Source organism: Corvus kubaryi, unplaced genomic scaffold (assembly GCF_017639235.1).
Source record: "Corvus kubaryi isolate FWS band 111438036 unplaced genomic scaffold, C.kubaryi_AGA036_p1.0 66, whole genome shotgun sequence".
In the NCBI taxonomy this organism is placed as follows: domain Eukaryota; kingdom Metazoa; phylum Chordata; class Aves; order Passeriformes; family Corvidae; genus Corvus; species Corvus kubaryi.
This window is the reverse complement of record NW_024582054.1, coordinates 15,263,486-15,278,346: the sequence shown is the minus strand read 5'-3', so window position 1 is coordinate 15,278,346 and position 14,861 is coordinate 15,263,486. Positions and strand designations below refer to the sequence as shown.

Sequence of the window (14,861 nt, the reverse complement as noted above, 5' to 3'; positions counted from 1 at the left end):
GCCCACGGCGCGCTCCGCAACGGCTTCGTCCGCGGCCCGCCAGGCACCCAGGTGTGCGCGGGGGAGGGGGGGCGCCGGGGCGGGCGGGGGGCGCGGCGGCGGGGCCCCGGAAGGCACCGAGGTGTGGCTGTGAGGGATGTCGGCAGAACCCAGGTGGTTTGTGTCGCCGGCCCTCGCCTGGGGAGAAAGGGCTGCGCCCGGGGGCTACTCGCTTACCGCACTGGTGGCGGCATGTGAAATGACTGACCCTCGAGTCACGGCTGTAACTTTACTGCAAGGCTTTTGGTGGTGGCAGAGCTTTGAACTTAAACCTCGCTATACCGCAGTAGGTCTGTGCTTTAGAAGAAAAGGTTTTAGCAGTTCTTCGCCGCTGTTTTGTTGTTGTAGGTGCGATGCATTGGGCTGTGGGTGCAAGTAGCGTTGAGCAGGGACTTCCCTGTAGAGCAGAGTTGGAGGTTGATGCAGCACTTCCCATCCGGCTGTATTAACACCCTGTGATGCAAGTGTGTATTTGTGCTTGCAGACTCCAGTTGTTTCTCTGCAAAACACTCAAATTTTGTGTTATAGTGTAAGGAACTTAATGGTTCTCATGAAGTCAGTCTCAGCAGAAGTCAATAAGTTGTGTTTCCTTGAACGCCTCAAGCTGCTTGAGGCAGCATCATGTCTCATGTTGCTACTGTTTTTCAGTCCTCTGCTGTCCCTTCTATTTTCTCAGTGTAGGCTTGTGCACTTGTTCACTGTGTGAACTAGATTGAGAGCTGATGCAGGGTAAAACAAAGCTTTTTTTTCCTTGAGTTATCATTAACTTAGGATGCTTACTGTATTTCTTTAACTGGATGGATGCTCACAGTCTTGCCCTGGCCCTTGGGAGGTATGGCACAGTACTGGGAGTGAACAAATGGAAGGAGGTACAATACCTTTGTAGTGGTTTGGTTTGCTAAACCGTGACAACCTTCGTTTGGCAGCAGTGTCAGCTTGTACTGGTTTGGGGAGCCATGGCATTGGTAGTCTTGCCTTGCAAGCACCAAGCACTGCTGGCTATAAAACCTTACACATAAATCTTTGTAATAAGACAAAGCATGGTGATGGTGGGTGTTCTTCTGTGAGAGTTTTTTCCCACCCTGTGCTTTCTAAAGAAGAAGGTCTGAATATAGTTATATTCTTCTACTTCAGGAGAACAGAAAATGCCGTAGGGAAGCACTTCCTCAAAGATTTTGTTCAGCTGGGTTTCTGGAAAACATGGGTGATGCAGTGTGTGAATTGGAAAAACCATAGATGTCAAACTGAGGAAGCCTAAAAGCCTTTCTGGTGTATGAGATGTTCTATTCACTTAGTAGCTTGCATGTGATACTATGCTCAGATATGTTTTGGAGACCTGAGGGATTTGAGATAACTATTTCTAAAGCGAGTGAGGGTTCACTGGAGAAGTGGTAATGAGAAATTTTACCAAAAAGCCAAAGCATAGCGGCATTGTCAGAGGGTAGAAGAAGAGTGTAGGGAAGTTTGATATCTTTCTGGCAGCTGCTTCCTGGTCAGAGATTTATAATTAGGAGTATTACATCCTTTTCTCCGTAATTTTATGTGGGCTAAATTTGAAGTGAGGATCTGAATGTTAGAACTGGAGTGGAAGAAGCAACTGTTTAGGGGAACTAATCATGTCTAGCTTTCTCAGATAGCATCAGTGGTGGTAAGCTGCCAGAAGATGTGTTTGCTGATGTATCACAGATTTGGCTACTTGATTGGTCTTTCGCCTTTTCAGTTTTGGGTTTTGGGTCTTTATGCAGAAGAAGGGAAACATGTGAATGCTTACTTTGTGTTGAATATATTTGTCTGCGTAGGTATATACCAGGTACATACCACATACAGCACTTGAGAATCTGCAACTGTAAGCAAGTACCAAAAAGGAGGCAGCTTACACAAAAGAATGCAATTGTTACTTAGTAGAAAAAAAAAACCAAAACAGAAAATAAGGATGAGGAGAAGAACTTTTTCAAAAAAGCGTTTTGCAGGGTTTGTGTGAGAAATAAGAGGCAGAAAGAGATCTAGCTAAAATGATGGGAACAGGAGGGGCAAGGAAAACCATTGGTTTAAAGAAATGTTCCAGTCATTGTCAATTTATCTGGAAAACCACAGAGCTTCTGAGGGGAGAGCTTAGAGACAGGGCATTACCATGCCCTCCAGTAGGGCTTGATAGTGCAGGAAAACTTCACCCATTTTTAACGGTGTGAAAAAAAAAAGGAGTCCTCTTCTACCTAGGACATTTCTGCTCAGGTTACCTGTGTAAGTTTTGGGGTTTTAAAATTTTGATTTGTTTGTTTATCTTGTTTTGGGGGGTTTTATCCTAGAAAACCTAGAGCTTAGATTCAAAGGTTTCCTTATGATACTCCCTTCACTAGGAGTGGTATTTGACATAGAATGGGTTCTTTACTGTTACTCCAGCATGAGCAGAAGAGGGTGAAATTGTTCGCTTTAATTTTCAAAGAGATTGTATTTGTCTCCTTCTGAACTGCTAAACCTCTTTTTGATAAGAGGAGAGGGAACCTTGCTGTCTACTAAAACTGTGCAGTAACTGACTTTGGCTACCTTGGAGATTAATGGAATAGCATCAATGACTAGAAAAGTGACCATTTGAAGTTAAGGTTCTAGCATATTAAAAAACATTCTGCTGAAATACTAAGATAAATAACAGCTCTTGGCTTTCCTGAGATGTCGTGTTTTCAAATTACTTGGGTCCTGCTTGAAGTTAATCTGTTTAGAGATTGTTGCATTCACTGAATTTCAATCTCATTATGAACACCTTAATTAAAAGAGGATGAAGAACCATATAGCAATTAAAAATTGTGGAATGTTAGAGAAAAGTGACTGTTTTCTGACTGTGTACAGTTGAGAGAGTTCATTGTTAGAAAGAATGGTAATTTATGGATGGACTTAAAATTGATATAGAGCTCTGGTGTAATACTGCACTATGTAAGATAAAGCCTAACATCTCAAAGGGTATTGTCATGATGTGAGGAATTGAACATAGATAGGAGAAAGAGAGCAAATGTTAGTAAAAGAGATGTGAAGTTACCTCTTCAAGTTGTGCATGATTCTGCTTTTTATGCCCTTCTGCTCTTTTGGGGAGAGTGTTGAGTTCAATAGAAAAATGGTGTTTAGGAGCTATCAAGACACTTGTGGGAAAAACGAGTGTGGGGAAATTGCTTTTTCTTTCTGCAATGCAATTTTAAACTGGAATGTATTTCTCCATTGGAGTGTTTTGCAAATGACTAATGGTTTTCCAGTGCTGCATCTAAAAAGATTTTTCTTGCTTAGAATAGGGAGATTGGGACATCTTTAATGGGAGAAGATGCCCTTATTTTCCAAGATAATTTATTGGAATCTACCTATTATTGTGAACAAATTCTTAGTAATGTGATTTTTTTTTTTAACTTCTTAATTGAGCTTCTCACATTAGAATGGTTCTATTATGCTTCTAGAAGTTAAAGAAGGAATAGTCTCAAACTAAAAACAATAAAAGTGGAATATAGGTTTTAGATATCAAGTTCTTAATTTCTGTTGTGTGCAGTATCTCCAAGTCAGTTAGATGGGAGCTGGAATTATATAAACAAGTTTTAATTTCCCTGGTGTTTCTTGAAGGTTTTCAAACACCAGCTTATAGCAACTTCCAGATAGCTTATTGCATGTGCATGCCTTTGTAAACAAGGTCTTGTACTATTTCCTCAGGAAGACAAGGAATAGTTTGGTTGAGAAGAGTGGGAGTACTGTGGGATTTGCATTCCTTTAAAACTGTCACAAGTCCTGAATTCTAACAACTATTAAAATAGCCAGCATAGGTATTTCTTTCCTGGAAGCTTTTGTATGCAGAAAACAGCTTGTGTAGTCCTGTGATTTGAGCTTGCTCTTCTTAAATAGAGCAGTCAAACTGCTTGTATGTTCATCTCGTGGGATGCTTCAGGATGCAGGGGAACAATAGCTTCCTCTTGGTTTTTAGATGCTTTTGCTGGAATTCAGGTTAGTGTAACTTCTTTCGGAGAGCACACTTAAGATGACTGCAGCAGATACTGCAAGTTTTTCTTGCTACAAATGATTTAGTGGTAGCAGTGACATGAATCTTGTTTCAGATGAAACTTAGGATAAGATAAATATGCTAAATAACTACCCTAGCCGCTGGTATAAAAAAGAATTGGAGTACAGAATTGTGAGGTTTTTTCACATCTGTGTGCAAATTTAAAATTCAGACGGAAAAAAAATGATCCTGAGAATCTAAATCTCATTAACTTCTTCATGAAGTGGTTGTTCCCCCTTTGTCAGCATTTGGGAGACTGCATCTTGCAAATGGTGTCCAGTTTTGAGTTTCCCAGAAAGATGTTGACATAACCACATCAATCTGTGAATCCAGTGGAGGGTCCCCAGGAAATGAAGAGGCTGTGACAGCTGGGTTTGCTCAACCTTAGGAGAGAGAAGCTTAACAAGCTGGCTGCAGGATATAGAGAAAATGAGGCCAGGCTCTTGGAAGCATGTGGCAATAGTATGGAAGGCAGCACATGTAATTTAGAAGAATGGGAAATTCTGATTGCACATAAGGAAAATAATTTTTCCCATGAGGGTGGTAAGATACTGGAAGAAGTTGCCCAGAGAGGTTGTGGAATCTCCATCCATGGAGGAGTTCAAGACTGTTGGATGTGGCCCTTGGCAACCTGTTTTAATTAGCCCTGCTTTGACTTGGGGCTTGGACACGGTGACCACTGGACGTCCCTTCCAGCCTTGGTTATTCCATGGTTACAGGATTGCTGGAGAGTTTGTCCAGGTTTAGATGTTAGCATTTAATCCCCGAACCCCTGTAAAAATGTGTGCCTTAGGGCTTGTAGCAGGTACTCTGAGGCTTATATCAGACCTGAGGAAAGAAGTTACTACTTTGCAACTCTTGCTTGGTTTTATGATTGACTGTATTTATTGTGTTAGTAACGTAAAACTCAAGTGAGAAGAAGGTTGTCTGATCTAGAAGAGACTGCAACCTTGTTCAGATATGTTAACTGACAAAACTCTTATTTTTGAAAAAGTGTACCTGTGCACAATGATCTTTTTCTAATACCAAATTCAGTTATAAAAGACTGTGAGCCTTTGTGGAAGGAATAGGTGCTCAACATTTTCCCTGGCTAAACAATTATTTGAGGCCATCATGTTAAATTAGTAGGTGTAGTGCCAGTGTTGTACTTGTTGAGAATTTGTGTGTCTGTGCTGGTATGAAAACAAATGCTCATGGTGGCTGCTGATGTGATGGGCTTCTCTTAGATTGGAGTATGTGCTACTGAGAAATTAGTTTGGGTGAAGTGTTAAAATATATAGACTATATTTGTACTGCCATTTCCAATTTAGCTGGTGATAAACCTTAAATGCTCTAAGAAATTGTTATAAATGTATACAAGTTAATTTTTTTTTACGATATGTACTTAAGTGATATGTCATGTATTTTTCTGTTTTAATTGTACAACAAAACCAACGTTTTTCTAAATTTCATGTTTTCAGTTTGTTGGGAGGACAAAAGCTTTATCTGAATTATCTATTGACTTCAATTTCTCTAGATGGAACATAAAACATTGGCCCATCTTCAATGAGGTTTCAAGTTTTTTGTTTTGCCATCATTAAGAAATGAATTCTAGAAAAAGAACTGTTTTTAATTCAAAAGTATAGTTTTGAAGAATACTTACAGTTGAGAAAGCAGGAGTTGCAAAGTTTAGGAAGTAATGGGGTTTAATGTCTATAAAAATGAGAGCAGATTGTAAATATGTCTGGAAATGCTTTCAGAGGTATCTGAGAGCCTGGAGATTGACTTGTTAGGGAAGCACTGCAGACCTGTGCTGTCTTTGGAAATCTTTATTGTAAATCATATTTAGTAATTAAGCATGCAGTTAGGAAATTCTCTGTCAAAATTCTGTATGCCTAAAATCTACTGAACATAATAGATAAAGTTACATGTAAGGTTTAACGTTTTAAATTTGAGGTAAACTGTCAGAAAAAAAAGTATATTCTCAGGAGGATTGAAATTGTCACCTATATGTAGCAAGCAAAAAACCCCAAGTTTAATTGCATCCTTTACTTGCTAATGGGGGTGGGGAGAACCAAACAACTTTTAAACATTATGAAGATTTACACTATTTTTGTAGATGCAGTAAGTGCATCTTAAACAAGGGCTGTCAAATTTGTTGTGAGTAACTAGTTGCAAATAAAAATATTTGATAATACCTGTCAAGAAGAACAAATCTTTAATGAGGAATATACTCTTAAAGTCTGTTTTATAAAACAAGTTTATCACCTGTGAGGGTTTTTTTAAAAGCTTAAAATGTGATTCAAACTAGTTTAATTCTAATTTTGGTGGTAAATACTGGGTCTTTTTACCCATGCAACAGTCTGAGATTTGAAGTCTAAGCAAAGCAGTGCAAGGTGACAGTAAAATTACCACAGAATACATAACAGCTTAGAGCAGCTGCCATCATGGAATTCTCACTGCTGTGGTTTCTGTAGTGCTGATTTCCTCAATCCTTTGTAATAAACGTGACCACTTTTGCATACAGAGGCACACTCATGGATGTGGTCTTTCACACTGTGTTTCTAAAAATAGAAGCTGCAAACCTGTTAGTAAAATTTCTGCAGTATGTGTGGTATGTGGCAATGAGAAGCTACTAAATTTTAATGAGAATTTAGCAAAGTTGTGTTCCAGCGTAAATAATCTTTTTAAGGTGTTTACATGAAGTCTGCCAGGTTCATCTTAATTTGTTCTTCCTGTCAGTATGAAATGAAACGGCCTCTTTAATACAGAGTGCTGGGCCTTTCCTGGGGTAGCAGCAATAAGCAGTTACAGTGTACTTAACTCGTACTGTGTGCAGTAGCACTTGTAGCATCTTCTGTCCCCAAAATACATGCCTGCCATGCAAGGTGTGTACCCAGAGCCCTGTGGTAAATCCTGTGTGTTGTCTATGGGAGCATCTGCCGATGTTCCCATGTTTGTGCATGGCTTTTGTCTTCTCACTCACAAAGGATACAGAGAGCATCCAAAGGAGGGCTACAAAGATGGCGAAAGGATCTAGAAGGGAAGCTTTATGAAGAGTGACTGAGGTCCCTTGGTCTGCTCAGCCTGGAGGAGAGGAGGCTGAGGGCACACCTCATTGCAGTTACAACATCCTCATGAGGGGAAGAGGAGGAGCAGGCACTGATCTCTTCAATCTGGTGACCAGTGACAGGACCTGAGGGAATGGCTTGAAGCTGTTCTGGGGCAGATTTAGATTGGATATTAGAAAAAGGTTCTTCACCCAGAGGGTGGTTGGGCTCTGGAACAGGCTCCCCAGGGAAATGTTCACAGCACCAAGCCTGACAGAGCTCAAGAAGCTCTTGGACAACTCCCTCAAATACATGGTGTGACTCTTGGGGTTGTGCTGTGCAGGGCTGGGAGTTGGACTTGATGATCCTTGTGGGTCCTACTCAGTACATTCTGTGATTATCATCAGACTCTAATGTGTTCTGCTTAGACCAGTGGAGTCCTTTCTAGCAGTAGCTGTGTGATGATGCTGCTGCTGCTGCTCAGTAACTGCTACAATACTGTTTAATGTGATTTGTTTCCCCAAGAGTTTGGCCCAATACAGGCATTACCTGTGGCTGATTCTTTGCTGCCTCCTGTAACCAGCTGAGTTGTGCTCTCTGATTCTCCTGCAGTTGAGTTCTTTAATGTGGTGGTGCTCTTCTGCGTACATATACTCTGCACGGTACAGGAAAGAGAGATGTAGGTGAGCATACATGTGCTTTTTTGAATCACGTGTTTAAGTGAACTCTGACTTTTCTTTGTACTTGGATATGCCGTATATTCTACTTCAAAGGTCATGGCTCACTTTATGATCATAAGGCTTGTTGAAATCATAAAAGTCTTAGTCTTCCACGCCTTTTTTCTCCTCCCATGGAAAGGAAATGAAGCACTGAACTGTAGCCACCTCCTTTCTTGGTCTCTGGACCTAAAATTGCTGCTCTTTTGCAGCAGCTTTGGAGCTTGCAGCATGTAAGCCTTCATTTGAAGGCTAATGTGTGGATTTATAAGGCATTCTTAGAAAAACAAATAGGCTTGTATTTAATGTGACTACAAATGTCTCTTCTGTAGTCAGCTCTAGAGGTTTTTTTTATGGTCATATGCTTCATGAAGAGTTTGTGGAATTGCATTGTCTTTAATTTTTTGATTCAGCTAGGATAATACAAGCTTCTCAGCTGATGTGGTAGCTGACAGTGAATATAACCATGTATAAGCACATTGGTGGAAGAACACTGAGAGGTGAAATTGATTGGAGTATGGGTTGAATCAACACAGGTATTCCTAAAACAGCCTTTCTTAGTGAAATGTTGGGTTCAACCATATGGAATAACTTGTTCAGTTTTAGCGTTACAAGCCCAGGCACCTCCAAAGACCTGGAATAATTTGGTATGGTTTTATTCTGATTAAATTTGCATATAGATTTGGGTCTCTTAGTTGTTTTTTTTCTAACTACTTTCTGGTATTTGGTAGCCTCAGATCCTTTATTTTAGGATGTAGCCTTTCATCTCTTCTGGCTGAACTTCCAGTTACCTGGGAAAGGCATTGGAAGCTTTGATGTGATCTCTAGTTATTCAATCCTAGGTACTTTGCAAAGTAGTCATTACCAGTTTTCTGTCTGCTTATCCAGAAATCAGCTGTTAGTAGACAGGCCCAGGTGGCAGGTATGTAGTGTGCATGCTCTTGAATAGCTGCTATTCACAGCCTGATCTGACAATGTGAGGATGCAAAACTTCAACTTGTAATTCATCAAGCTGTAAACTCTGGTGGTTGGAGCTTTGGTGCGTGGTCTTTCTTGTATGTGGATGCAATAAAATTCTATAGATTTGGGTACTGGAGCCATAGTGATACAGTTAAGCAATCCTGAGAGTAGTAGGGAAGAGGCAGCTTTCACGGTTTTTCCTTTGCTTTCACGGTTTTTCCTTTCCTTTTCAATTGGCTCACTGATTCGGTGATTGTCATGGTGCTGCTGCCCCTCCTCTCTCTCCAAAAGCTGCTGGCTCTTGTTTGCTGAGCTCTATCGAATGACTTTGTGGAGCAGAACTGTAAAGGCTATTACAGTCTAATGAATAACCTTCTGCAAATGATTATATTTTCAACGTGGATAGGTTCAGTGTTGAAGGGATACTGTGCTGATAATCAGATTTAGTTGCTTTAGTTGTGCAAGCTGGAGACTGGTGCGGATGGCTCAAAGTGGGAGTGAGAGGGGCTGGGGCAATTTCTTTGGCTGGCATCGTTCATGAAGAAAACAGTGTATGAACCTTTGGCCTGCATTAAAGCCTCAAAAAAAGCTTGCTTACCACTTGAGCTGCAATGTGGTAAGCAAGTGTACGTACACTTGTTCCAAAGCCATAGCAATTTTCTAACTCAAGCCACCACTGTATGCAGTATGTTTTTAAAATAGTACTTCAGTATTAAACCTGGCCTCAAAGCACTCCAAGTTAGTTACCTGCATCTGGCTTTAAGTGCTGCTACTAAAAGGGAAGTTCCTACTGTGTTTTTGCTATTTTGTTTCCACACTTACACCTCTTCTAAAGTCCCCTCGACTATGTTGGCCAAATCAAAGCTTTGCTTTGCTTAGAACTGTGTCAGCAGAAGGGAAGAGGTAGAAATGACTGTCAGGAGGGAAGGTGCTGTTGTGGCTTATACTCGGTGACTGCATAGCTGTAGCATAATTGTATCCCCAACAGCAGACCCTTGCTTCTGAAAAATTGCTTTCACGTTATCAATGACAGACTTGAAATACAGACTTGCTCCAGCACCTGAGATGAGCAGGTATCACTTTCCAAATAATGCAGTGTCTGGTAAGGCCAGCAAGTATGTGTGCCTTTATTGATTCATCAGCTGTTGTAGAGGTTTGTACAATTCTACCTTACTTTCTCATATGATAATCTGAGTGACATAGGTGAATAATTGGTTTTATTGTATCTGCTGGCTCACACCCCTCAGGAATTATTTGCCACTGTCTTTTTTTGACGTGTCTAGGTTCAGTTTCTTTCCTAGGTGTTGAGGTTTCTTTGATTAGTATATTTGAAGAAATACATTTCTTATTTTTATATATATTTGATGCTACACAAAGGGGATTTATATCTTGGAGAGTGTTCTTTCATATGTAGCCATTCTATTATAGTGCAGCCAGTCTATAACTTTTAGCAATGCAGACAGCAATTTGTGTCTAATGGCTAGGTTTCTGTGTTTTCATTCATTGACTTATGAGATCTGATCTTTAATGTAACTATTTGAAAAAGTAGTCTAGTTAAAACCATTATTTTTTTTTCCCAGTGTTAATGTTGTGTGAGCACTTGGCTTGTAGCTGTGAAGCTTTTCTGTAATAGTCACAAATATTGCATATTCCAGTAACTGTACTTGAGATAGACCTGCTGTATGTATTTGGCAGCTAGCAAATACCTTACCTTCAGATGATATGTAAGTAGCAAGATGACTTTTAGCGTGGATTTTATGCAGAAAGCTTTGCTTTGTTCTGGTGCTGACATATATGCTGTGTTGAGACTCTATATACAATGACTTTTTTGTCTGTGGTGTCGTGTCCGCCTCATGGATGAGTACAGCGTTTATGTCAGCATCTTTAGGCTAACAGCGACAGAGACACATGGATTGTGATTGTTTTGTTACACTAATATAGGCATCCAAGTCTGAGAATATATTGTTTAGATCAATAAAACTATTACTTTCTATTTTTTTTTTCTCTGTAGTAATCCTAGGAAACATCACTATTCTGTTATTTGTGTCCTCTTGGTGAAGGCACTTTTTTCATTTTGGTTTGCCCAGATGTAAGCAATGCTCTGTATGTAACTTTGCAGGCTAAATAATTTTAGTGAGATGTTAGATTAAACTGCCCTAGATTGGTAACTGTGACTTTGGTTATATCAGCAATATGGCAACTTCTGTGCAGAGGCTGGCAGTATTTATCAGTGATAGCTGAACTTAGCTGGAAGCACTTTGTGCTGAGTGGCGGGGGGATGCAGAGCCTATAACTGACCAGAGGGCTGGGGACTACTCTGAAATGTCTATCTGCCTTTTCTTCAATTAATACCCCAACTGCCTTTCTTTAAATTTTTACTATAGATAAATCATATTGTGCACAATGGAGGATTATACAAAAGGCCTTTCAATGAAGCTTTTGAAGAAACACCAATGCTGGTTGCTGTGCTGACCTATGTAGGCTATGGTGTTCTCACTCTCTTTGGATATCTGCGAGATTTCATGCGGCAGTGGAAGATTGAGAAGTGTCAAAATGCAACAGAAAGAGAAGAACAGAAGGTAACCACTCGGAAATAATGTTCAGGGGGAAATGATGTGGCTGAGGCTTGAGTATTTCTTTGGGGAGAAGTGGTGTTCAAAGTTTTCTGCTGTTTTCCTTGTCTTCTGGATGCCCTAAATACTATACAAGTACTGCTGTGTTGTTAAAAAATAATGTTTCTTTTGAGTTATTTTTCCTCAGAGTAGTTTCCTCATCTGTCTCACTGCAAAGTTGCATTGACAGTTATATCAACCTACTGAAGGATCCCCCAACTGCAGAAACAAGGGTTTGGGGAAGAGAGACTGCATGTGCCAGCATCAGTACCTAAAGAAAGGCTCTGGTTTGAGTCTGGGAGGCTTTCTGATGCTGATCTGGAGGCTGAGTTTTGATTTAGAAATGTTATTAATTCTTTTTACCTGAAGCAGTTGCAAAGAGAAGCTTGTGGGTCAGCTCCAGAGCACAAGCTATATGACTTTAAATTCATTTGGAGTCCAGAACACATGCAGGTTAGCTGGTAATTTTAGGTACTGACTCCTGGCTCACTGATAGTGATTAGAAAGAATTAATTCATGTTAAGACCTGTTCACAAAAGCTTCTGTTACCAGGTGAAAGGTCTTGCCTGCTTCAGCAGTTAGCCTGGAATGGATAATTCTGATTTTCAGTACTTGTAAATTATTTTCAGAGATCTTTATTCCCCACAGGAGTTAATTGTTGTTAGGAAAGCTACCATTGAAACTTGAAGTTCACAAGCTATTTTCTTGCTAACTTTTAATGTGAGCCCTCTTCTAAAGAGTGTGACTGTCAGTGAGCTTTCTCCAAAGGTCTTACTTACTCTTGCTGATTTGGGTTCTGTTTTTCTCAACTGCTTTGGGAAGCCAATCTGGCTTATAAAATGTTAAGGGAGGTCCTTTTCCAGTTGCTGGTTTCTGGTTCTCTGTGCAGCCACAAAAGCAGTTGGCTAGCAGAAAATAGGAGGACGCAGAAGGGACATCTCAGTAAGTCAAACAAATAATCAAGGGAAACAGCATTGGAGTAAAGTGCCTGGTTTTTTGCAGTAGATTAGCTAAGGATCAGTGCCTAAAATTACCTCATGGTAACTTCCTTCTGTGAACATTGTGAGGTAGAATTAAGCAGAGTCACAGTAGGGCACTAAATTCCAAAACAAACATTCTTACAGGAGTTTAATGAGTAAAAGGCGTTTCATATTGGTTTAAAGTACAGGAGTTTAAATTTATGCTATTGCCAAAACTGACTTGTGGAATATGAAAGTAAAAATCTTGGATCCCTCTTAATAGTTAAAATATCTAATTAAAGAATGCTGGTTAAATCTCAACTTGAAACTTGATGTGTTCATTAATGTCTTTTGAGCTACTTTGGTTTATGACACTTGAGAACATGACACCCTTACATTTTTCTGTATATAAAGTACAGTGGAGAGCAGTCAAAACAGTTGCAGAAATCTACTAAGACATTAGAATAAAAGTTTAAATATTGATAGGTATTCATGGTGTTGAGAATTCTAAAGGAATAACTGAAGTGTTGGTGCAGTTACTCTATACTGTAATTGTTACATTTCTGTTGCACAGTTGTTGTGAAACGCTTGTCCTGTTACCAGGGTGTAAGAACTGCTTACAGCAGTCCTTTTCTGTGGGAGCAGTCATGGCTCTTACATGAGTGAGTGTACAGAAAGGGGGCAGTAGGTCTAATTCAGTAACACATTAATGATATTAGGCTCTCAGTAAAGATTGCCATAGAGGACCCTGAAGCACAGAGGTGGTTAGCAACAGATTATCCTAGTCCTAAAAGAAATGTAGCCTTGAATTTTTTTATAAATTAACTCAGCATTGCATCTTACCTCTTACCCTGAAAGACATTTGCTTAATAAGTATGCCTTCTGGACAGATGAATTGAAACTCTTTCAGCTTCTGTGTTGGTTATGGCTTCCATGAAGAGATGCATGTGTTCTGGTTTTGTTTGTACATAGGATGTCTGCAGATGGAGCTAATACAAAGTGCCAGTGAATATTGTGTAAGAATGAAAAATAGGAAATCCTGTTTAAAGAAGCTTTGGTGTTGGAGAAATCTCAGTTTAGTGTACTTCCCCAAATCGTGTTTCTAGCACTTAGATTGTAATAGCTGTTTCTGATATCAGACAAATAGAAAAGTGATCATGTGAGGTCTAGAACATACAGTACTTATCCTCACCCTTTGCTGCTTTAAGCTTTGTTTGCTGGCAAATGAATTGATGAGAGCCCATTGCAGCAGGTCTAATGTGGGAGCCAGGGGTTATTTTGGTGCAGGAGGTGGAGGGGAAGGTGTGTGCTCAATAACTTGTTTTGAAATTATTTTCTCAAATATTTGAATCTCTCTGCTGGATGACAGCCCAATCATCTTTTGGTAAGGGAGTGCAGATACCAGTGTGCAGAAAAGGCTCAAAACTCACCTTTTTTATTATTACTAATACATCAAATCAGAGGAGCCCTGTGATTACACTGGAGTACTTTCTGGTAGATTTGTGACCTCTGTGTGGAAAGTAACTTTTTTATTATTGAAATTCTGAAGAGCCAACTAGGTTATTATGATTTTCTTAAATATCAAGCAAAAGGATTAGCCTTACCTTTTTGAAATAGTTCATAATTGCTTAGGTGAAAAATTACAAAATTACGTAGTGTGAGGAAGTATTTTGTAAAGGGCTGAATGAACCTGTTCTGAAAAGCACGGAATTGAAGTATGTGGATTTTCTGAGGTGTGTTTCTGAAGGTGGTTACATTTAACTCATAACATAAACTTGGGTCCAAAATGTAGTATTAAAAACAAACTCAAGAAAAAGACTCAATTTTTCTGTGTTAGGGAGGGCAGTTTATTTCAGTAGAGAAAATCCTTCCTTAAATTGTCACTTAATAGTATAATCTTATTCTGCATCATAACTAGAAAACTGCAAGTGACTAAATTTAAAGAGCAGAGCATGATTTTGAACAGGTTTGAATTACAGCTATCTCTGATGGCAGGTAAATTCCTTGGAATTTATTAGAGCCATGAACTGATAGGAATGATTCCAGGAAAACCTAATATTCGCTCACTGTTGAAACACAAAAGGGTGAAAAGGGACAGACTTTGCTAGTACTGATTTCCAGGAAATAGTTTCATGGGTTTTGGCTTTGTTTCAAATACATCCAGCTGAGCTTTTCCTGGAAACCAGTGTTGTGTAGCACATCCTCTCTGAAGCATTACCGGTCTGTTTTAGGCATGGGTAAACGGCAAGATGAAAAATTCTCAATTACTCTGGAATCAATTTATGCGTACCCAATTTAATGTGCTGTCTGGTCATACAATGCAGTTAAATCTGCAAAATGCTTATAGGATTTTCTAGGCAGGATGAAAATCACTTTTACCTTTCCTCCAGTCTAATTTGCCTGTTGATTACCTTACATGTTTTGTATATGGGAGTGACTGTGCAAATGGGGCTGGTAACTCTCTAATATACTGCTTCATGCTCTGTAGTTTGCCCAGTTAGAACGTGTTTCTAGCATCT

General features: G+C 39.7%; 1 protein-coding gene across 1 annotated transcript in view; it reads left to right on the top strand.

The window, feature by feature from the left end:
• The first annotated feature begins 6 nt into the window (after nucleotides 1-6).
• Nucleotides 7-14,861, top strand: part of SPTLC2 (serine palmitoyltransferase long chain base subunit 2) — an 80,319-nt gene continuing 65,464 nt past the window's right edge. Inside the window, exons 1-2 of the mRNA XM_042047174.1 lie at nucleotides 7-51; nucleotides 11,156-11,350. Of these exons, the coding sequence (XP_041903108.1) occupies nucleotides 11,225-11,350 (126 nt within the window). The 5' untranslated portion in view covers nucleotides 7-51; nucleotides 11,156-11,224. The remainder of the gene's footprint in view (nucleotides 52-11,155; nucleotides 11,351-14,861) is intronic.